Raw genomic sequence first — 24820 nt, 5'->3', positions numbered from 1 at the left:
GTTTGTTTGATTTCTGTGTGTGTGTGTGTGTGTGTGCGTGCGTGTGTGTGTGTGTGTGTGTGGATGTTTTCGGAGGGGGCGGAGCCGCGCGATAGACCGAGGCACAGCTCATACCTGTTGTCGTTTTAGAGTGTGACGTTAAAGCTAGAGCAGTCCTGCAGTTTCCTCCTCCCAAAGCCGTCTTTCTTTCCTCCCATGCTGCTGCAACTGCTGCACACCTCAGGCCCGTAGGAGAGGGCATCGAAACCACAACTCCTTAAAGGATCAGCCTCGCATAAATCAGTGTTTGTTCTGGTACAGAAGAACTAAACAAACAAGCAACCAGAGTGTTAAGTCTGCCGTGCAATAATCTCTCTCTCTCTCTCTCACACACACACACACACACACACACGCACTCCGTGTGACTGGTGTTATTTTGGACTGTAATGCAGCTGTTGGACAGTAATCCGTCCATGCGATGTCCTGATAATAAAAGGTGCCAATTTCTGTTTTTGTTTCCAGGAATATCTGTCGGGCATGTGTTCAGATCAGATGGCTTTGGGATGAGGCATTAGTGTGTATTTTTATTTGAATTTGATGGGGTGGGAAGTAGTAGTGTGCATGTAAATAACCAGCCGATGATTGTTTTGTTGGTTCTATTTACAGAAGGAAAAAAAGAAAAAGAAAAAAAAGAGGGTCACATCATGGAGGGGGTGGGAGGGATTACAGCAAATTTGTTTTGCTTTGTACCTGTTTCTCTTCTTCTCTCTTTTTGTATATATCATGTTGCCTTGTTTTAGCCAGTTTGCAGTATTCCTCCTTGTTGTATCAGGAAGACATCGAGTCCGAGCAGCTCGTTCATTGACTCTCATCAGAACAGGGGTGGGGGGGCGAAGGAGACTTTAGAGACTTTTTTTTTTTTTTTCCAATAATAAATGTGTCAGAAAGTGAGAATAAAGGAGACAGGTATGAGGTGCAGACCTCGACAGGTGTAAAGTAAAGTTTGAAATAAAAGTACACTTTCTACTTCAAATGTGACTTCTGTCGTCATCTGCAGACACGCTTGTCTCACTGAGACTGTCTAAAGGTTTAATAAACTTGAGTGCTGTCGCGACTGGTTTTGTTTCTCTGCATCCCGTTTCACTTCAGTCCTTTGTCAGCCGTCAGCCTTGAAGATCTTCAGCGTACACGGGAATGGCTCTTAAAGAGACAGTGCGCAGGAAAATGTGGGAGCCGTTCCTGCAAATACACTCGAGAATTTCATTTTTTTTTTCACTTAACAACATTAGCGGCTCAATCCTTTCTGGTGTCCCAGTATGTTGAAATTGGTATTACTTTAATATTATTAAGCACTACAAATTAGAAAATACTTTTTTTCATAATGTCATAATGTAATTTTTTTTTTACCGTCACAGACACAATGTAGTTTAATAAATGTCAGCATAACCCCCACCACCAAAATAAATGAATAAGCATAAGAAATGGGAGCAGGAGTATTTTTTAATCCTCATTAACTTTTTTTTTCTTTTTTACAATTTTACAACCATAAAAGGTGGATTTTATGTAATTGTGGTTCCATATGCATGTCTTTTGGACTTAGTTTGTATGTGTCCGAGTACCGACACATACAAACATGCTAACAGCATGAAGAAGGGCTCTGGCCGGCATCAAACCCCTAAATCATCCTGCTGGACAGCAGTTGTGTTTCTTTTTCACTGACCTCACAGAAAGACTATACAAACATAAAAAATGTCCTGAAATATCTTATCTGATGGATTACTCTCGAGGAACATAACTGGAAAAAAATAAAAATAAATAAAAAATAATAATTGTTTGGTCTACCTTGCAAAAGCTTTAAATGTCTTTTCAAATGAATCTACACATTTTATCCTGATTTCAGTTGTTTTATGTCTGCGTGGCTCTTTGCCAGACCTCCCTCCCAAAAAATGTTTGAGGTTTTTTTCTGATAAAATACAGGAAAATAAATAAATATATATAAAAAAAAGGAAAATCAAATGGCTAGGTGGATGTGTCTGGGAGGTTGCGACACTACAAATGCATGCATTACAAAGATAAAGGAAAAATAATCCTGAATCAAAAAAAAATCTCTAATCTTATCTGTATAAATTATGGAAGCTGGTCTCTGCCTGCCCCTCTTGCCCACTCCTCTCTCTATGTTTATGTCCTGCATAAACATAAGGCTCGTGGATAATAAATCTGGCCTTACGTTTTACCCTGTAATTACATAAATGTAATCTGGTATGCAATTCTTTCCACCACGAGTTAGCCTGGACTGTTTACTTATTTATCGCCCACCAGGGTATAATAAATAATCTTCTGTTTCCACGCTATTTATATGAGTCATTACTCTCGTTTTGACTATGTTTATCCATGGCGTAAAGCAAACAAGCAGTCTGTAGTCAATGTCCCAAAAGTGCCCATATTTCTCTAAAGGTAACCCAATTAACGGGAATGTTTTGCATCCGCATTACATCATCCACACACTGTCAGCACTCTCTCTCTCCCTCTCCCTCTATGTGTGTGTGTGTGTGTGTGTGTGTGTGTGTCTCTGGGTGGACACTGGCACATTCCCAAATGCCCGCTGGGGGGGGTCTCTTTATTTAATTATTTATTTATTCTCCGAGTAACACCCCCTCTCTTTTCCACGCCGTCCCTTCACATTCCTGAGATGTAGCGGAGCGTCCTGAAGCCACGCACTGGATGGCCGTGCGGTGCAGCGCGCCGCTGCCATGGCTGCACGCACCCCGTTACCGTGGAGACCCGGTTGCTTTGTGTATCCGCCACAACGAGTCGTCTTTCTATCACCACCCAACAAACAGGAATTGATACCCAAGATTCTTTACATAATTTTAATTGATAATTCCCTGATATCGATGCCAAATCTTATATTATTTGCTACGGTATTTTATCTAATTAATTAGTGTTTATTTAATTTTCTGGGATGTTTATTTTACTGAGGCAGCAGCGAGTACAGCAAATCTTTAGCACGACCGGCTTTGTGAATGGGGTTAAAAACAAAACCTTAACAAATACGGCGAACAATACCAGCAGACAAGACACTGGCGCTTAACAAAGGGACCGGTGCGATGTGAACCCTCCCTCTTAACTCTGTTGGAGGCTATGGCAAGCTAATTCATCATATAAATGGGAAGATATCATTTTGCCAATATTAATCTTTTCCTGGACAAAATAAAAATTTCGGGAAACTTTTTTTACATTGGAGATAATTTACATGTTTGTCATAGGACAATTGATTTCACTTTTCCCATTCGTGTGTAATGCCAACACGTTCTGTGAAGTACGTCATTGTTATTTCGGATATCTAAAACAGAATCATCAGCAGGAGAAATGTACATTTTTAGAGTTGTATTTGAAACGTAATCAAATACGTACATTTTTAATTTGAATAAACCACTCTTCATTACTCAGTCGCATTGTTTTTTAATACATATCTAAATGAACAACGTTTAATATTCCATTTACTTAATTCTGAATATGTGTAACATGACAACAAATTTTATTAAGGAATTCACATTACTGTTTGAATTTTTTAAATCAATGTTCAACAATTTAAATAAATCAAATTTGCCTTTTAATTATTGTTTTCAGAGGCAATACTTGATTTTCTCCCAATGCATAGCAGTGACGTGGTACTATAAACTCTACCAAAAGGGGGCAGTAATGCACCAGGTTGGGGAATCCACCACAAAGACTTAGTGGATTCTTGTTTTAAACATAAGGAAATGAATAATACTGATAGATTAAAGAGTTCCTTCTGAAATTATATTTCCTTTTGATAAACTTAAATTATTGCTTGTGTGAGTATTCTATAATCGGAATGGGATTCATACTGAGTATAAGAAAGCACTTTTTCACCTTCATCAAATTGAAATTAGTAAAAAACAAAAAAAAAAAAAAAAAATGACATAAACGCAATATGCCTGTCTGGAAAGCATGGATAGCTGAAGCAGAATTTAAATAAGAAGAAACATTTTACATATCTGCCATATATCTGCCATTGTAACTGGATAAACTGTATACATTTTTATTTTATTCTTATTAGTTTTATATATGTGCAAAATGAATAACAATCCAGACATCGATAAGATGATTTTAAATGTTCAAAATGTAACGATAATAGATGTTCCCAAATTCAAAAATACAACTATTAACACACTTGATCATTTAATACGGCCATCAAATCGAAAGGTAATAGTTTTTCCCGGCACTTTGCCATAATTTGATGCTAATAATATTTCCACAAGGGGCAGTAATGCGTCTAATTTGTTTGCCAACCACTGTGAGACTTTCAGAGGTTCATCATTCTTACTAATAGTGACATAAGAAACAGCTTTCTGTTGTCCTCACGCTTTTTCAGCCATATCACAGCTAGAAAAAAATGACATTATGCTTTACCAAACAAATTAGTAATATAATATAATTATTCTACAGCAGTTTTGTCTGAAATGTCTATACTTGAACTTTGAATAACTAAACATTTGATTGTAACTATCCAGAATACATTTATAACAGGTTAAATAAAAATGTCAGATATCAGATACCATAATAGGAAGAAAAACAATATTTAGAAATATCTTCATCTTCAGTGATATTATGGATTGTAAATAGCTTATATATATATGTTTTTATTATTATTTATTAAACTCTCACAAAACTTTATATGTGCCAGCTCTTTTGAAGCAGAAATTGAGGTCACCAACTTTCCTAGTGCCAATTCCAACTACAAAGGACTGCTGTATTTGATTGCTAAGTTTAGAAACTAAAAACATTTTACTTCTCGGTACCATGATATAATATGTGGATCTGGATAACTGCCACATAGAACATATAGGTTAGGTTGATTAGTATCTCCAAATTCTAGATGTGAGAATGTGCAATTTAAGCCACTAATAACCATTGAGTGGCACGTAAAACCCAAAAGTCATAACAAGATTTCCAGAGTTTAATGAAGCCTCTTGCTCAGGCAAGACTCAAAATTTATAACACAATAAAAACTTGGACAATTTAATAGATTCATATTTTTAAAAATTATATACCAAAGTCACTTGATGCCATGTGTCAGAATGTGCTTTTCTGAGTCCGTGAACAATTTGAGATTGTTTTGTTTGCTTGTAAAACTATTTGCACTTAAGTGCCAAAACATTTGAGCAGGTGATGTATTTTGGAATTTATTTTTTAAATTATATTTTTCTTCAATGTGCTCTTAACCTTTTTAAACTAAAAAGGACAACTTCTGTCCTTCCAGCATTTTTGTGCTGTTCAAAATACACCTTTTTAATCCAGAACGCAATTTGAATGATGTGTTATTTTTTCATTCGCTGGTGCTAATGTTTAATTATTTTTTTTCCATTTGTTGAGGATATTAGTCATGCACTTTAACCCACAAAAGTATCATTTATATCTAAAGTACAATTTTGTAAGTTCGGTTTGATTAGATATCGCTATGGCTTGCCATACAGGCGCAATGAACCGTACGCTCCCTCTCATCCCTTCCCGTCATGCGGCGCTGCTGCCTGGTCCTCCGTCGAACCGCCATGTTGTCGGAGTGAAAGCCCGGGGTGTCAGAGAGAAACTGGGGCCGAAATCCGCGACCATCCACCCTCTCCGCCGGTAGGTATCGGCTTGACTCTCTCCTCTGTTTCTCCAGACTTTAGTTATCGACGCCCCGATGCAGATATTGCAGCTTTAGTGGGCCAGGAAGTGGTGAAATAAGAGGGTTTTGTGAAGCTGGAGAGGCAGTGCACCTTTCTGCTGCCTGGCTCCTTCCTCCCCTTGTGTCGGTCTTCCGCTCCAGACAGTTTTCGGGCCTTTGTTAGCATCCGCGTCAGCTTTACCTACCCAGACAACCGGGTCGCCAGACACGTAAAACCCCTCGGGTGTTGTATCTATAACAGAAATATGAAGCCGTGAGGTTACCGAGGCTGTTAAAATCATCGCTAGAAGCCCGTGTTTGCAACCGGTTGGAGCTTGTAACGGGAGGCCGTGTTATTGTTGGTAGACACGGGCAGCGAACCCTCCGTAACTCACGGATAACCGACGTGAGCGAAGGCCAGTGCACGAAAAGAAACCCTGGAAAGCGTGAAGCTTTTTCAGCCTGCATCTACGGTTTCTGTTTGGTTCGTGTGTGTGTGCCGGGGTGGCCTGTGTGTGGAGGCACCAAACAGCATCTGTTGTTAGCCGCAGGTTGGGATTGTCACACCCCTGTCTGTGCCCGGAATGCGGTGGATTGAGCCCGGTTATTGAATGTTTAACCCCGCTAGACTGTGGGAGACTGCCCGTTTCCGGGTGCCGAGGTGAACTGAGAGCACACCGAGCAGTGTGCGCTGGATTTCCGGGTGTTTAGAGAACTGGAATGAAGAGCTAGCATTTCCTTGTTGCTGAATGAAGAGTGCAACAGGAAAACAAAGGCTGCACTCGGTTTGTGAATGACCAGTTGGCAGGCTGGTTTGTTTTTAGCTGCTGGGGGTGTTTAGCCGGATGGTTTGGGGCTATATGTTTCAAGGTGGTTTTAGTTGTCCAAGCTATGTGTGTTTAGAGGACCTAAAGTGTCAGACAGGCGCGCACAAAGATAATTACTATATATGGATGAGTTTAAAAAGGACTGCTTGTCACTCCTTCTTGGCCTGCAGGGACACTAATGTGAGATTAGAGCCTGTTGGATAAGGAGAGGTTGTAAAACACAAATTATGCTCCCACTGCTAGACACCGCTAATGGTGTCATGACCTGTACAGCACCTTGCAAGAGTAGCCATACTGCTTTATCTTTTTCACATTTTGTTACAGCTTAAAGATCAACTTTTGTAATATTTTATTGGGATTTTATATGTTAAACCGACACAAAGTAGTGCGTAACTGTGAAGTTGACCCAAAACATGCACTTAAAAATTGCGAGTGGGTGTATCTTTCTTGTACAGTAGGGGCTAAGCGATATTAGGGAAACGAGCAATACGCGATATTGACATCACTTAGAATAAACACATAATCACAGACAGCCTGGATGCTTGGCACTTAAATAATTATCGAACATTTGCTGCGGTTCTGGCAGCTCTTTGCTTGCGATAACAAAATATTATTTACAGTTTTATTATTTACAGGCAGTTTTCCGGGGGTGTGTTTGGACCAGCTTAAAAATGTTAGACCACTATCCCACTCAAAAATACCTCCAGCTCAGTCAGAGTGGAGAGTCTCTGTGAAGATGAATTTTCCAATCTTATCACAAATTTTGGATTGAATTTGAGTCTGGGTTTGATCTAATCCACTGCGTTGCAACTCCAGCTGTATGTTTAGGTTCATGGAAGGTGAACCTTTGCCTCTTCCAGGTTTTATTGTCTATACTGCGTTTAGATGCACCCGTCTTCCCATCTGCCCTCTCACCACTTTCCTTGTACTTGCTGAAAAAATACATCCCCACTAAGGCTGTGGAGCACATCTCAACTAAATCGTCATAGCGATGTCAAACACAAACACTAATCACCATATTTACCAATATTCTCAGCATCGCCGAGGTAAATTGTCCAAGTTATTTGAAAATCAGGCGCCATTTTTCCTACTACTTCAGTTACCTACTACTTTGTGTCGGTCAATCACGTAAAAGTTCAACTAAAATCCATTACATTTTGTGGATATAACGTAACAAAATCCGAAAAGCGCACATCACTGAATCCGCAACCGTAACCCCCGCGTGTTTCTTCAGCTTTAAAACCGCATTTAATCGCCACACGGCCTTCACTCTTTCCCCTGATTAAGTAACCGGGCCACCTCTGACCTTTTGAAGATGACAGCCACTAGTTTGGCTCCATATCTTGCAAATAAAGTGGGTAATCTCGCTCTTGAGTGTGCACACATCCTTAGATAGCGTTATTATTATTTTTTTCTTTCCCCCAAGTAGTTTCATTTGCGCAATATGCTGAGTGGCGAGTTTGTTTGGTATAAATAGAAAAGGCGAACAGATTTAACAGTTACTCTGTGAGAGAGCCGTTTGTTGTACTTTGGAGGCACTGACCTTTGTTTTTTCCCGTTATTCCCATGCTGAAAGAAATAAACAGAAAAACCAAAGACGGAAAAGTAGTTTTTTTTAACAAATGACAAAAAAAAAAAAAAAAAAAAAGCATTGTAGTCTGACACATGATTACTTTTGTGATGGCACTAAAAACAAAATATCTGAAATGGTTGGTAAATATTGATCTCCAGCTGTTTCTCACCACAAACTGTTCTTTGGATTAGTTTCATAACTAAAGCATTTCAGCTATATAGCACTATGAGGACCAGAAACCAGAACACTAATCAGTGACTTAGGGCAGATTGTGCATGAAGCAAATAATTGCTGGAATATTACAAATAATTGTATAACTGTCGACTCAGTCTGTTGTCTTAAGTCATGAGCTTTAGATTAGATGTAGTAAAGGGATTAGGTACCTACTGTGACCTTTTTAAAATGAGTTTTTGTCATCTTGTGGCTATAATTAATCTTTAATATCAGGTCGATCCCTTTAATCATTTGATTTCACTATCCTGTGACGCTAACGTTAAGCTAACTTTGATAATAGCTGGACTTCTGTGCAAAACCTGTGACTTGACCGCTAATTTATTTGTTTTGAACGCAAGTTATTGGTCAAAGTGTAGACGAAATATGTTGAAATGTTCAAAGGCCAAAGAAAAACATGTCTCCAATAAACATCTTGAGCCCTCCAAGACCTTTTTGGAAATTATTCTGCCAGCTGCTGAGACAAGAGTGAAACATTTTGGTGTTAGCTTTTCTGGAATAAAACAGGGCAATGATCCAAACCACTCAAGTTCACCTCTTAATGGCTCCAAACAGGAAGGTTTTGGAGTGGCCTAGTCAAAGTTTGGACTTAAAATTCACTGAGGTACTGTTACAGGACATTAAACCCTCTTTGTGGATGGATTTAAACCGTCCTGTAAAGAAGAGTGGGACTGCGGACTCTCTCACTTCCATTTTTTTTTCAGAAAATGTTCCTGCCAGTGGTATCACAGCCAGTTTGGTTTTGGGCACGGTTTTCTTTTTATATAGAGACTTTACTTTCTACATCTGCTCTTTTTTTCTGACCCAGATGCTAAGTGATTATTGTTGCATCTGGGCTCCTAAAGCCCTGCATGACTGCCAAAGCCGATGTTTGCGTTAGTGGTAGAATCATTGTCCAGAGTGGTCCCCCTCTGCCTCTCATGATTGTGCAGATGTACTAGTAAAATTATTTTGGCAGTGCTTTTATGCAAACACCTTTTAAATCAACCGCGTATCTGGAGCCAATAAAATCAGTTTATTTCTTCATTTTGTTCCCGCCTCAGTATAATCTATTTTTGTGGACAAATCATAAATCATAAATTAACAGCAAATTTGACATTTAAATGAAAACCGCATCTCAAAAAAAAAAAAAAAAAAAAAAGGGATTTTACAGGGCTTGGCTAAACTGGTTCACATTTGCCAAAATCTTCCTCTGGTCTGGAAAAAAGATGTTGGTCACACAGTGATTATGATAGTAAACAAAGTTCTCAGTTTTATGTACGTAAACTTTTCATTATCATATTATTCTTTCATTTGCAATCATTGGGCCACATTTCAAAGAATTAATCTTGGATGGAAAACATTATTTTTTTCCCTTCCCCACTTGTAGATGGTATAAAGTGGATTTTAAAAAAAACCCCATCAGTCTCTTTAAACGTTAATTTATTCCTTTACTTCTCTGTGTGGACTTGTTTCCAACTAAAACCCCCAGGGCATCTTCTATTTATGGTGTTGTCAAGCTGTAATATTGTTTCTATTATTGCTGCTGTTCATGTTCCAGTCCTGATGTACATCATCGGGTTTTATCTGATTTGTAGCTTCCAATCTAAACTAAACCAAACAAGAATTTGACCGTTTAAGTCACCTCAGCCGTATTTAATCCTCTCCACCTTCTAATCAAAATAACTCGGCCTGACCAATCCAGACTGTAAATTACGTTGCACACAGAGAGAGTCTTTAACAAACACTTTGAGATTTGTGATGCATTCATATGTGAAAATGGTAAACAAGGCTGTTATTCTCAATCCACCGGGATTTACCCGTTTTGTTGATAAATTATTGAAATAGTTTTATTGTCCAGCACTGGCACATTGTTTTATTGAGTGTAAACTGTAAGTGAACAACGACTGCATCCATGAAAATGTCCACCTGGTAAAGCCTGCACTGTTTTATTGGAGAAACGTCACTGTTGATTTGTAGGGATGCACCGATCCACTTTTTTCATTACCAATGCCGATATTTGTGTATGTAAGGATCCTCAATTCTTCCTGGGGTCCACACCAGACGTTACAGTTAAATCATCGTTTACAGACATTGCAAAAAGACAAAACAAAATTAAATTAAACACAAAATTCAAATCAACCGCTTCAACAGTTATAGCATCTTGCAAACATTACAAAAAAGCATAGCAAAATACAATACCACACAAACAATTTCAGCAATATCAAAACTAAGCTAAAAACAAATGATGACAAACTTAAAATATACATTTATTTAAAAAATGCATACATAACCCCTCCCCTCCGCCACTAAAATAAATAAACAATACTTAGTCTGGCGGGGGCACAAGTAAAGCTTGGTGGCCCGCCAGGCTTAATAATACACCAGGGGAAACCCTGAGATACTTAAATACCTCCAAACTAGTGACGTAAGCTTTCCTTTTTTTAATCACAGTTTTCACTCTGTGCTGCTGTTTTTATTTTTAAGCAGTTATGAGGCACGGTGGTGAAACCTTATACTGCTGCTGCGCAACTTACTCAACAGGTTGTTGCTAGGTAACCAAAGAGCGAGCTAGAGTTAGTTGATGCCACCTTGAGAGGTTGAGCAGCTAAAGCCTTTTCCTCTGCCTACATCTCCCAGAATGCTGTGCGATTCTGGCTCAGAGTTCAGTTAAATTATCCAACATTCTATTGGACGTATTACCTATCGATATTGATCACGTGTCTATTGAGATGTGTATTGTTTTTGATTGGCTGCTTTGTACACGTCAGCCTGTAACTGAAAAGTCTGTGATTTTTCGCAAATAACTAATAATACGCAAATAATTTGGAGTACGGTTCACAGAATTAATACCAAACTACTCTACACCCCTTTATATAACTAAACTTGTCAAATTGCTGATATGTCTTTCCAGCTGACTATTCTATCTTTGAAACAGCGCTTTCAAGCCAAACCTAAAATTTGTGGAGCTGAAAGTACCCCACACTTAGATTTATTTATTTATTTATTTATCATCCATGCAATTCCAGCTCTGGCTCCGGCCCTGAAGAAGCGAACAAGCCTCATTAAGAGCTGGAACCAGACTCATATTGACCGACGACAAATAAAAATGTTGCCAGCATCATATTGCAAATCTGTGTGATTTTCAGTTTTGGTCTGACTAATTGAAGATTTTAAAAAAGTGCAGTTTTAACACTGTGGTATAATGAGCTTCTTTCCTCTGTGCTGTTTGTTTTAATACAACCTGCCATGCAGTCATTTTTGACCAGTGAAACACAGAAAACTGCTTTTCCCTGAATTTATGAATGCAGCTTTCAAATGCAGGTACAAAATTAGTCGACTCCTGTGGACCGGCATCTCTAATTCCCATTCATAGTCTGTTTATGATTATTGATCTGAGGTCGGAAATGCCATTCTGCATTGTAAAGAGCTTTGCCAGTATTTCTATACAATATAAGACATCTGTTTTAAAGTGATATTGATTGAAAATATATAGACATGTATTGATAAACTGTCTTTAATCTCGGATTCCGTAATGAAATACAGAATTACTAAATTAAATTTTAATAATTTCAATTTGGGTTGGGATACTACAACTTTTTGTTTTGTTTTTTTTTTTTTTTTTTTTTTTTCAGCTGCTCTGAATTTCCTGTTTGGCCTTTATAGCAGCCTATAAGTCAGTAGGAATCATCTTAAACTTGTCTGGACGGATCAAACATGTGTTTCTACAACCTATTGAACCAGTAGGCAAAAGTCGTCTTCTAACACGTGTGCGTGTGTGCGTGTGCGTGTGTGTGTGTGTGTGTGTGTGTGTCTGAACAGGCTGTGGTGGAATGAGCAGTGTGTGTGTGTTGAAGAGGAAAGCAGTGCTCTGGCAGGATTCATTCAGCCCCCACCATAGAAGTACATCTCCCAGCATGCCTGTGGTGCTGAGTAGCGGAGGACATGCCCCCCCAACTGGACAGACCCCTCAGGCCACACCCCCCAGTCAGCAGGTAATACCCACCACTCTGATTCCTCTTTACTTTGGGCTCATTCATAAATCAATGGATGCATCTGTTTAAAAAGAAAGCGGGAAAGTTGAGCTTATTTACTTCCTTGTGCATTTACATATTTATTCAGAGTCCAGTTCAGAACTTAAAGGTGACCTATCATGCTTCCCTGAACAGGTTAGGATAGGTCTATGGGCTAAACAAAACATGCTCTTTACATGTTTTGCACAAAATCATCTAAAATGAGACTAATGAGCGATTAGAATAAGCTGCTTTAGGACCTCTTGTCACTTTAAACCCAAATAAGCTGCTGTTGCTGCCGACCACGCCCACCAACTCAACGTTTACACTTGCAGGTGAAAATGGCTGAAAACAGATGCACAATTATACAGCCGTACATCTTTGAAAAGCAATAGTAGAGCCTCCTGCACAACCAACAATGACTCAGCAAGTGGTTTCTGAAAGGTTAAGACAACATCAAGACAATTCGTCTTTTCCAGCAGCCAAATGTGCTGGAGCTCTGCTGGGGTTGCTAGGTGATGGGTTGGGCTCGCTGGGGTTGGTAGGTAACAGCGTAGTGCGCATCAATTTGACTCAACATTCGGGAAGTTTTTAAAATAGCTAATTATCCAGAGAAGCTGTGTTTTTTTTAATTTTTTTTTAATGTTTTCGCTGTTTTTCGAAGCAGTCGAGACCGACATGGAAGAATAAAAATGTAACCATAAATAAAACAAATTATTAATCATCAGAATGGAAGTTATCAAGGTCATTTTAACTTATCATGCAATTAATTGTGTTCTTTGAGTGTTCATGAAGCCAAATACTCAAGCAAGGTTTCTTGGACACTTGGGAAAACGTTCCCACAGCATTACAGGTTCTTCATCAAGCAGTAAGATTTAGGAATAGATGCAGGTTTTCATGATTACTAAATCTGAAAATGAGTTATACCTCACTAGATTACAAATCAAATACATTAAGGTTTTCTCTAATGGAACTGAAAAATTATATTGCAACAAATGTGCTTCACTTCTTGTTTTTTTTTTTTTCTGTTTTTTTTTTTGTAAACCTAATCCGTTTTGCGTCTGTCATTTTAAGATGCGTCTTATCTTTACAAACCACTTGCATCTTCTGTAGAGCAATCAGCAATTAAATAAAAACATCTTTTAGAGACTTTTTCACAGTCAGTTTGTAGAAAAAGTACTCAAAGTGTAGTTAATATTCTTCACCGTCTAAATAGTGAGCTGTGGAAACTGTGTTGGTATTACTTCACAAATGGGGAAAGTAATTCATAGATTATAAACATTTAGTTGTTTCCCTCGGGTTGGTTGAGGCGCTGCTGTGTAAGCAACACAGTTTAGTTGCTCTGACAACCATAGTGACTGGTTGTCAGACAGGACAATCAACATGCCAAAAATGTATAGTAAAAACAACAAAATGTTAAAAATAACTTTTGCAGTTGACGACCTGAGAAGTGGTTACCAGATCTGACTCTTGTTGCGTCAGTACTGCGCTAAATGCCTTATTTGATCTGGTTTAACATTTTTAGTTTATCTCATAAAAAGGAACCTACTTTTTTTTAAAAAATATCATTAAACAGCTGTCACTGTAAGTCAAATTTTAATAACATTCTTTGTGTGCAGGAGGATGATTAAGTCCATCTGTTTCCAGAGCTGTTTGACCACTTGTGGTGGCAGACATGTTTTTCAGGGGAATTCAGTGTTTACTCTCAGAATGAGTAAGCAGAGAAGTCATCTTTCCTATACAAAGGAGTACAGAAAGTACTCCTTTCTGTTAGAATGCATCAAACTCTTACGCGTCAACATGCGGCCCTGGTCGGATGATGCAAGTCCAGAAAATGTCTCTCTGTGGATTAATTTTTCCTCGGTTGACCCCGACTGATTATCGGCAGGTCAAGTAATGAGAGATCTGGGGCACAGGTTGTTTATGAAACGCATCAAAACCAAAAAGTCTAAATTTTTCGGCCTGTGAAACGCAATGAAACCGTTTCCTGTTCTTTATTTTAGCTCCAGTAAATCAGAGGAAGGTTAAGGTCGTATGTTTTGATGCATAAGTGGAAATAAAATTTTAACTCCTCCTTTGTGTCATTTTCAAAAATTTCTGCCTAGATAAAGGAATCATCCAGGGTCGACATTTGTTGCACTCAAATTGTTCAGTGAGCCCAAAGTTTACACAATGAAATGTGTGTTTTGTAATTGATGAAAACCTGACCTGGTTATTGAGCCGTAAATATTTTTTGTCCTCTTGTCCCGTAGTTATAGAGAATTTTGGATTTCAATTTTGCTTCACTTATTTTCTCTGGAGTCATATTCCACACGTTTGTCCTCACAGAAGCTCAGATTTCTGCCAATTTCATCACAATATGGCGGTAACGATCTCTGTCGGTGTTTTAACCGAAGGGTGTGGCGGGCGCTGGACGTTCCCAGGATGATGCCATGGTAGATTATTTCTTCCAGCGGCAGCATGGCGAGCAGCCCGGCAAACACCGCTGGCCCACTGGAGACAACATCCATGACAGTCAGGTGTGTACATATTTGATTGAATTTGTCTTTTTTTTGTGTGTCTAGCTGACCAGCAGTGCACAGCAACAGGCAGTGTTTTAATGTGTGCTTCAAACAGCCAGAAAACAGACCAACCACTTCTCTGGTTTCACAACAAAATGACTTGAGGAACATTATTGAACTACTAGTTTACCGACCCAAAAGTGTTTACGTGGCATCTGTAGCTTGCCTGGATAATTGCATCAGGAGAAAGTTGCTTTTTTTGGGGGGGGGAGGGACAACGCGTGGCTCAGTCGGTAGAGGCTGTAGTCTTTGTCATGGTTGTCTTCCTCCTCTTCTCTCTGCTCCCTTCCTGTCTACCTACTGCCAGAAAAATGGAAAAAGGTCACAATAGCCAGCCAAAAACAAGAAGAAGAAAGTTGTTTCTCGGAATGCAATTTGTCTCCTAAATGGTCTCATCTCTCAGAAGCACTTCATGATTCTCCAGACAAAACAAAATCAACGTTCAGTGTGGCAGAAGGGAGCTTCAAACAAACCCAGAACTTTTCATATGATTTCATGCTTTGGGCAGAGAGTAACTCTTTAAGAGGCTCATTGGGAAGTACACATCTTCATTGTCTTTATGACTGTATTTTTAAAATTTATTCGTTGTTTTGACGCTCAGGTGCGGTCCATGTATGAGCTGAATCAGGACTTCCAGGCTCTGGCTCTAGAAGGACGAGCGATGGGAGAGGTAAGTCAGGTCCAGGTTTCTTCAGACAGTCCCAAACTGTCTGTGCACCTTTTGTTTTCGGAAAGATTCTTGAAACAGAATTGTGACTCGTGATTTACACGCCCAGTCAAACTTAAAATCTTAAAAGTAAAAGTCAATAAGATAAAAGTCATTCATAAATTTGAAGTGTTTCTATCAGGATGAATTTTTTTTCTATCATTTGTTGTTTAAAATGTTGTAAACTGTAAAAAGCACTTTTATCGTCTACAAACACAACGTTTGTTCTCCTTTCGTTTCACATGTACAGGTCACAGAGTTTCTCAAAAAAAAAAAAAGTCTTTCCTCATGTAGCTGAAATGTAGCAAAGATTTAATGACAGAATATATCTAGGCTGCTGGTAAGATCCCAAAACCAAGATACCGGTTTTAAAAAAAGTCATTTTTTCCCAAAATGTGGAAAATCCTGGATTTTCCACATTATGGGAAATCCTGGATTTCTTTGACTCCTACAGCCCTTCAGGCAGACTTTACCCTCTTTTTACAATCAAAATTGTAATATCGTGGGCTTTTTTTTCTTTTTTTACTTTTCTGCTCAAATGTTCCTTTATTTTTGACTGTATGTAACCCTTTTTTTTCCCGTGTGTGCCCACAGCAGCTCCTAACTGGGAAGAAATTCTGGGAAGCAGATGACTCTGGGAAGGACGGACTAAAAGGGATCTTCTTGGAACAGTGGAGGGACAGTGCGTGGGGTGCCTCAGGTATTAAGCGTTGTTTGTTTGTTTTTTGGTACAGTGAAGAACAAAACCATGGAAATGAAAGCGGAGGAACTGTCTCTAAAGACAGTTCCTTAATACCCAGAAACCACCTCTGACAGGGTTTTATTTTTAGATCCCTGTCTGAATAAAAAAAGATGACATCAAAGTGAAATCAAGCTAAATCCTGCTGCCTCACTTCAGCTCAGAGTAGTTATTTCTGTAGACATGACTAAAGATTTTTCTGCTTTCTTTGAAGCTCTGTGGCGCCACACCAGAAAACATCCTCACCGTAGATGTTTCTGCAGGTTTTAACATGAGGCTGGGCGCATTTTTGGAAGTCCTCTGAAGATATTTTACAGGATGTTCAATGTTTTGAAAACAGAAAGGGGAAAAAAAAAAAAAAATCATGCGTATACCTTCTGAAATTGCAGTATAATTTCTATTAAAAACGATTCTATGTCCTAATAAAAACACATGATTAAAAGTGCTTCTCTGACTCGCGCCGTCTGTGTTTGGAATCCCTTGAGAAGCGGTCGGAGCGCTATGGAAGCGCATTTCCTGCTGCGTCCCGTTGAGCATGTCGCAATAAGCAAATCAATTAATTTCACGATCGATTAAAATGAGTGCAATAAAGAGATGGACAATGGTTGTTGAAGAGACGCTCTCCTTTAATAGCGCTGAAAAGCCGCCGTTTGAAGAAACCCGTCATCATCCAGCAGAAGTTATCGTGACAGCCTTGCATTAATCCTGCGTCTCTGTCCCTTTCGCTGCAGATCACTCCGTGTCTCAGCCCATCATGGTGTCCCGTCGGCCGGGGCAGGGCTTCCATGGCGGGGGCGAAGTCGGGGTGGGATCGGTGATGTCGCCGCGCTCTGAAAGCGGCGGCCTTGGGGTGAGCATGGTGGAGTACGTCCTGTCGTCCTCCCCGGCTGACAAGCTGGACCCCTGCCTCAGAAAAGGACCATATGTGAGCCCTTCAGCTTCATTACCTAAACGCTCTTCCAAATCTTGCGTGGATGTTCTGTGTCGTGTTTATCATTTTTCCCGTTCGCGTCCCACGACGCAGGGACAGCGAGACGGAGAGGTGGAGGAAGAGAAGAGGGAGAAGCCGAAGACGGTGTTCGAGGGAGAGAAGCTGAAAGAGTTGGCGGAAAGTGAAAGCGACGTGATCAACGACGTGATCAACCCAAACGGGCTGCCCGTCCAGAACGGCCTGGACGTCGACGTGAAGGAGTTTGGGTGAGAGGCGCTGCGATCGGTCTCGTTTAGAGCAGCGCTCGCTAGTCAGACGTGAAAACTGACCCGGTGGCGTTCTCTCGTCCCCGCAGTCGTCCCCCTGGCAACATGCCTCCGCCCGGCCCCGAGGGCGACCTGCTGGGGGGTCCGGGAGGGGTCGGGCCCGAAGGCTTGACTCCGCTAGGAGGCGGTGGAGGCCCCAAACCCCCTGATGACTTCTCTGGCGTGGACCAAGGAGGCGTCACCATGGACCCCATGGAGTCGGTGATGGAGCCGCTTCAGTTCGACTACAACTCTCAGATGCCCATGGACTCTGCGCCCACCGTGGGCCTGTTTGACTACACCAACCAGCAGCAGGTAACGGCTGCAGGCGGAGAGAGCACGATGGCTTCTCCAGGCGTCTCCGTTGATGTTAAACTGCGACGATGTGTTCTCAGCTTTTTCAGAGAAACAACGCTCTGGCTGTGCAGCAGTTAACGGCCGCTCAGCAGCAACAGTACGCGCTGGCAGCTGCGCAGCAGCCTCACATCGGTAAGTCTCATTTCACCTGTCCACACTGAAGCTGCACTATTTTTTTTTAACAGTGTTTATATAAAAGAAATAAATGCAGATTATCCAAGACCTCCAATTTTTTTTTTTTTTAAAGACACTTAAATCAATGGAGATTCTCATAAATAGAATACTGCTTCACCTTTTAAATACTTTACTATCGCCGAAACAATCACATGTATAAGGAAGATGAATGTTCAGTTAATATAAAAACGTATTTGAGCTACACAGGTCTAACAGCCAGTCCGATCTGAATAAAACCGTGACCTATCGCTTTAACACAGTGGCAATACTCCAAGAAGCAGACGGCAACTTGCTCATCATTAGCGGCTAGTTGTGCTGCTCTCACATTGCTTTGTGTTTTGTCTGTCATTCCGCTGTTTTAGTTTTTTTCTTTTTTCTAACAAGTTCCCAAAATGCTGTCACACAAACAATTTAAAAGCAGAGGGCGCTCCTCCAGAGCTCTTTAGCGACTGGTGAAAGCTTGAGGAATAGGAAGTCCTCTGCCACTCAAATATCGATTCGGTAGCGTTTCAGCTCGACTCACCACTTTTCATATCCGTTTCTCACAATAATCACCTACTCTTACTTTTCCAGACACATGCTGATAGTAATCTAGATGGCGCCTCGCCTGGCAGAATTCAGTGCGACAAGAAACATTCTGGCTTTTCCAGTTTGACGATGTGTTGGCACCACGCGGCAGATGCACAACAATGTCACGCTGTGTTCAGCTCGTCTTTGGTGAAAATGTTCCAACGTCGTCTGCACAGTTATAAAACGTTGATGGCGTAACGCTTGGTGAAAAGGTTGGGAGTTTTCTTAAAAAAAGAACAAAGATAAAAACTATTTAAGAACTCTGTTTTACAGTTATTCTTAAAATCATTCATATATTCTACTTTTTTTTTGCAAAGCTAAGATGAGGCGAAACCAATTTGTTTATATGTAATAAATCATATAGAATAAGAAAAGGTTTTGGATATCTTACGGGACATTAATATAATAAATGTACAGATTTTGAAAGAGTAGAAATTGTGACATTGAGTAAAAATTATATATATATATATATATGTAGATATTTATAAAGTGAGATATTTAGTAGACCTTGCAGTTGGGGATAGAATTTAATAAGCTTTGTCTTCCTACTCCTCTTCGAACTGGATTTGAAACTTTTTGTGTTTGACTAATGTTTTATTTTTTTTGTTCTTTTTCTTTTTCTGACATTTTGCATGTGCAAAATAAATGCAAATACAAAGTTCAAGTGACCAATCAGTTTCACCTCCTGAGAGAATGTGATGTTATCCTAATAAATTTAGCAAAACTCATTTGAATTCTTCAGCCTTTGCTTCCAACTGTGTTTTATTACTTTGCGTTAGCTTAATAACCTCCGTATACATGAAGCTTGAACATGGTGCCGAACACTTTGAGTTGCAAAACATGGATTTGGATGAATATATTTGCATCAACGGTCAAATCAATCTAGGGATGTACCACTAAGATTTTTGCTGGCTGGTGCCGATTTATTTAAAGTCCAGACCGCTTCATTCTCACCGTTTCTTTTTCCTGTTTTAGGTCTCGCCCCAGCGTTCGTACCCAATCCTTACATCATCAGCGCCGCTCCTCCAGGGACGGACCCCTACGCAGCGGGACTGGCAGCAGCAGCTACCCTCGGTCAGACGCGGCTCGCCGCACCGAATCTTTAACCAAGAATCGCTTTAGTGCTAAATGTTTGTTTTTAATCTCTGTTTGTTCAGCTTCATAAGCAGAGCCGCCGCTAACCTCTCCGCTCTCGCGTTTCCTGCAGGTCCTGCGGTGATGCCTCCCCAGTACTACGGTGTGACCCCCTGGGGGGTCTATCCTGCCAACCTCTTCCAGCAGCAGGCTGCTGCAGCCAACAATTCGGCCAATCAGCAGGCGGCAGGACAGGGTCAGCAGAACCAGCAGCAGGTCAGTTTTTCTACCTGGCAGAGAAAAAAATTCACCCGGCTGCAAGAGATTCTCTCACAGCTCCTGTTTAGTGATTAAAATGCTTCAAGAGTTGGAAAATTTTAATTTTAACACAATAAAATACATCTTTAATTTTTTTTTCTGTTCCAGCTCCATTCTCCCTCAACTATCTAACTTACAGATTTATACTTGTCAACATATTTCCATTTTATACACATTTACGGATTTTTAAAGTGAACACACGTAGCTTGTCTGAGCTTTTAGCATTTTATTTACTTCTTGAGTCCTGATCTAAGTTGTTTTCTGGTAAATAACATTTTATATGTGATTCTTGTGAAGGTGATGCGAGCTGGAGGAAGCCAGCGTCCGTTGACCCCCAGCCAGGGTCAGCAGGGTCAGCAGAACGATCAGCTGGTTGCCGCGGCAGCGGTAAACTCGGCGCTTGCCTTCGGGCAGGGGTTAGCGGCAGGCGTCCCCGGTTAGTACAGCATTTCTCAAACGGCTTTCATTGCTATGGAAACGAGTCTCTGCAAATGTATTCGCCCTTACAGTACTGTTATGCAAATGCAGCGATTAGGGACATTCAAACGAGACGTTCTTCCACTTCATGTAACGAATTGAGCCATGCTGGGTCTGTTCTCTCATTTCTCAGGATACCCGGTCCTGGCGCCTGCGGCCTACTACGACCAGACGGGGGCGCTGGTGGTCAACACCGGAGCCAGGAGCGGACCGGTCCGCCTCATGGCTCCTGCCTCCGTCATCATCTCCCCCTCTGCAGCACAAGCAGGTAAGCGCATGAAAACGAGCTCAAACACAAAACAACAGATCGCCCTTTATGATCGTAAACACGTCTTCAACGTCAAACTCAACCTGAGGTTGCAATTAGGGGATTATGAGATTTTATCTTCTGGTGCGTTAGTAGATGTTTTCCCCCCCCCCATCAGTCAGTTCTGCTCAGTCACAACAAGATTTGGTTTGTGTTTTGATGCACCAGCCACACAAATGAACCTCCTGAGTACACAAATAAGCTTTCAACTTATCGTTAAATCCCTTCTTCATCTACCCTGCGTCGCTTCTCTTCCAGTCGCAGCTGCAGCAGCTTCAGCCGGAGGTGCCAATGGGGGTTTGGGCGGCGGAGCGAACGGCCCGTTTCGTGCCATGACGTCCCAGCAGCCTCAGCAGCAGGGCGGCCCTGGCGGCGCGCTGGGAGGAAGCTCCTTCTACGGCTCCACGTCCCTCAGCTCTTCCTCCCAGAGCTCCTCTCTGTTCTCACAGGGCTCAGCCCAGCCGGGACCCGGGTCGGCCTCGCTGGGCTTCAGCCAGCCCGCCTCTTCCTCGCTCGGCGCCTCTCTGGGAGCCACGCTGGGAGGTTTTGGCACCGCAGGTAAGGATAAGTTGTCCACATTTCCGGAGTCTTCCACATGTATTGCCGCACTTTGAACCCTTTTCCACATTCTGCCACAAACGTCATCGTATTTTAAGTTCTTCTGAAAAAAACAACAACAACAAAATAACACAAAGTAGTGAATAATTTAGGTTGAAGGGGAAAATGTTCCTGGTTTTCAAGTTGTTGTTTTTTTTCCCCCCACATGCAAAACGGGAAAAGTGAGACAAACATTTATGTAACGACCTTTACGTTCCTAAATAAAATCCTCCTGGCTACCAATTGTTTTCGAAAGTCGTCCAATTAGTAAATAACGTTTTGTTGTTTTCAAGTTAAACTCAGCATAGGAGCCATCAGGAATTCAGTTTAAACTTTAAAACTGTAGAAAATGCAGCAAACAAACACAAGAAAGCATTCTGGTCTGCACAAAATAGCTAAAATTTCTTATCCTTCCTAGCATGTTGTTGGCAGCATTGTGCTGTGGGAATGCTTTTCCTTACTAGATAATGACACAATCCTGGAAAAAAAAAAATCTGTTTTATGGTGCAAAAAAACCTGACTTTCCTGCAGGAAAAACCAAAACATTCAGTCAGAGCTGCAAATATATGGCACTGAATGGTAGGAATGAATGCAAAAATGCACTTTCTAACATTTTATATATGTGAATAAAATATGATGAAAACTGTATTATTCTCTTTTCATGCATTGCTTTGTGTTGCTCTGTAACATAAAATCTTAAACTGAAAAACAAAGTGGTTGTAGTGTGATAAATGCGGAAAAGTTCAAGGGGTGTGCACACTTATGCAACAGAATGGGGTTATTTTTAGAAATAGAAAACACATGGCTCAATATTACATCCATTCCAGATCTTGTTTCTATTATCTGAAGAGATCCTTAAAAAGCTACACGTTGCTATTTTGATTTAAAAAATGTAGGCAAGCTGAGAGGATGGACTGGACACCTTTTGTTTCATTTCATTGATGTTTTATATTTCCCGTTTTTGTTTAAATTTGAATTGCGCAATATGAAATGAAGATAAAGCTATCAGAAGCCAAAAAAATGTAGACCAGTTCTCCTAATGAACATATTTTAATGTGTTGTAAGGAGAAGTAAGTGTCACAGGTCACACAGGAGTGTCCAAGATTCGGGGGTAGCCAACAATTGCACTCAAGTTGGAGTATCACTACTTCAACATGTTTTTACTCNCTGTGTAAGCAACACAGTTTAGTTGCTCTGACAACCATAGTGACTGGTTGTCAGACAGGACAATCAACATGCCAAAAATGTATAGTAAAAACAACAAAATGTTAAAAATAACTTTTGCAGTTGACGACCTGAGAAGTGGTTACCAGATCTGACTCTTGTTGCGTCAGTACTGCGCTAAATGCCTTATTTGATCTGGTTTAACATTTTTAGTTTATCTCATAAAAAGGAACCTACTTTTTTTTAAAAAATATCATTAAACAGCTGTCACTGTAAGTCAAATTTTAATAACATTCTTTGTGTGCAGGAGGATGATTAAGTCCATCTGTTTCCAGAGCTGTTTGACCACTTGTGGTGGCAGACATGTTTTTCAGGGGAATTCAGTGTTTACTCTCAGAATGAGTAAGCGGAGAAGTCATCTTTCCTGTTCTTTGGACAAAGTACTCCTTTCTGTTAGAATGCATCAAACTCTTACGCGTCAACATGCGGCCCTGGTCGGATGATGCAAGTCCAGAAAATGTCTCTCTGTGGATTAATTTTTCCTCGGTTGACCCCGACTGATTATCGGCAGGTCAAGTAATGAGAGATCTGGGGCACAGGTTGTTTATGAAACGCATCAAAACCAAAAAGTCTAAATTTTTCGGCCTGTGAAACGCAATGAAACCGTTTCCTGTTCTTTATTTTAGCTCCAGTAAATCAGAGGAAGGTTAAGGTCGTATGTTTTGATGCATAAGTGGAAATAAAATTTTAACTCCTCCTTTGTGTCATTTTCAAAAATTTCTGCCTAGATAAAGGAATCATCCAGGGTCGACATTTGTTGCACTCAGTGAGCACAAAGTTTACACAATGAAATGTGTGTTTTGTAATTGATGAAAACCTGACCTGGTTATTGAGCCGTAAATATTTTTTGTCCTCTTGTCCCATAGTTATAGAGAATTTTGGATTTCAATTTTGCTTCACTTATTTTCTCTGGAGTCATATTCCACACGTTTGTCCTCACAGAAGCTCAGATTTCTGCCAATTTCATCACAATATGGCGGTAACGATCTCTGTCGGTGTTTTAACCGAAGGGTGTGGCGGGCGCTGGACGTTCCCAGGATGATGCCATGGTAGATTATTTCTTCCAGCGGCAGCATGGCGAGCAGCCCGGCAAACACCGCTGGCCCACTGGAGACAACATCCATGACAGTCAGGTGTGTACATATTTGATTGAATTTGTCTTTTTTTTGTGTGTCTAGCTGACCAGCAGTGCACAGCAACAGGCAGTGTTTTAATGTGTGCTTCAAACAGCCGGAAAACAGACCAACCACTTCTCTGGTTTCACAACAAAATGACTTGAGGAACATTATTGAACTACTAGTTTACCGACCCAAAAGTGTTTACGTGGCATCTGTAGCTTGCCTGGATAATTGCATCAGGAGAAAGTTGCTTTTTTTGGGGGGGGGAGGGACAACGCGTGGCTCAGTCGGTAGAGGCTGTAGTCTTTGTCATGGTTGTCTTCCTCCTCTTCTCTCTGCTCCCTTCCTGTCTACCTACTGCCAGAAAAATGGAAAAAGGTCACAATAGCCAGCCAAAAACAAGAAGAAGAAAGTTGTTTCTCGGAATGCAATTTGTCTCCTAAATGGTCTCTTCTCTCAGAAGCACTTCATGATTCTCCAGACAAAACAAAATCAACGTTCAGTGTGGCAGAAGGGAGCTTCAAACAAACCCAGAACTTTTCATATGATTTCATGCTTTGGGCAGAGAGTAACTCTTTAAGAGGCTCATTGGGAAGTACACATCTTCATTGTCTTTATGACTGTATTTTTAAAATTTATTCGTTGTTTTGACGCTCAGGTGCGGTCCATGTATGAGCTGAATCAGGACTTCCAGGCTCTGGCTCTAGAAGGACGAGCGATGGGAGAGGTAAGTCAGGTCCAGGTTTCTTCAGACAGTCCCAAACTGTCTGTGCACCTTTTGTTTTCGGAAAGATTCTTGAAACAGAATTGTGACTCGTGATTTACACGCCCAGTCAAACTTAAAATCTTAAAAGTAAAAGTCAATAAGATAAAAGTCATTCATAAATTTGAAGTGTTTCTATCAGGATGAATTTTTTTTCTATCATTTGTTGTTTAAAATGTTGTAAACTGTAAAAAGCACTTTTATCGTCTACAAACACAACGTTTGTTCTCCTTTCGTTTCACATGTACAGGTCACAGAGTTTCTCAAAAAAAAAAAAAGTCTTTCCTCATGTAGCTGAAATGTAGCAAAGATTTAATGACAGA

General features: G+C 40.5%; 1 protein-coding gene across 1 annotated transcript in view; it reads left to right on the top strand.

Moving 5' to 3' along the window:
• Window positions 1–5210: 5210 nt before the first annotated feature.
• Window positions 5211–24820, top strand: part of pum1 (pumilio RNA-binding family member 1) — a 36693-nt gene continuing 17083 nt past the window's right edge. Inside the window, exons 1-16 of the mRNA XM_016669227.1 lie at window positions 5211–5631; window positions 12086–12258; window positions 14673–14795; window positions 15439–15507; window positions 16138–16243; window positions 17014–17207; window positions 17307–17479; window positions 17569–17833; window positions 17914–18007; window positions 19595–19693; window positions 19827–19969; window positions 20309–20447; window positions 20622–20756; window positions 21054–21400; window positions 23621–23749; window positions 24393–24461. Of these exons, the coding sequence (XP_016524713.1) occupies window positions 12097–12258; window positions 14673–14795; window positions 15439–15507; window positions 16138–16243; window positions 17014–17207; window positions 17307–17479; window positions 17569–17833; window positions 17914–18007; window positions 19595–19693; window positions 19827–19969; window positions 20309–20447; window positions 20622–20756; window positions 21054–21400; window positions 23621–23749; window positions 24393–24461 (2247 nt within the window). The 5' untranslated portion in view covers window positions 5211–5631; window positions 12086–12096. The remainder of the gene's footprint in view (window positions 5632–12085; window positions 12259–14672; window positions 14796–15438; window positions 15508–16137; window positions 16244–17013; window positions 17208–17306; window positions 17480–17568; window positions 17834–17913; window positions 18008–19594; window positions 19694–19826; window positions 19970–20308; window positions 20448–20621; window positions 20757–21053; window positions 21401–23620; window positions 23750–24392; window positions 24462–24820) is intronic.

The sequence above is a fragment of the Poecilia formosa genome, unplaced genomic scaffold (assembly GCF_000485575.1).
Source record: "Poecilia formosa unplaced genomic scaffold, Poecilia_formosa-5.1.2 Scaffold21, whole genome shotgun sequence".
In the NCBI taxonomy this organism is placed as follows: Eukaryota; Metazoa; Chordata; class Actinopteri; order Cyprinodontiformes; family Poeciliidae; genus Poecilia; species Poecilia formosa.
This window is presented reverse-complemented; position numbering and strand designations above follow the sequence as displayed.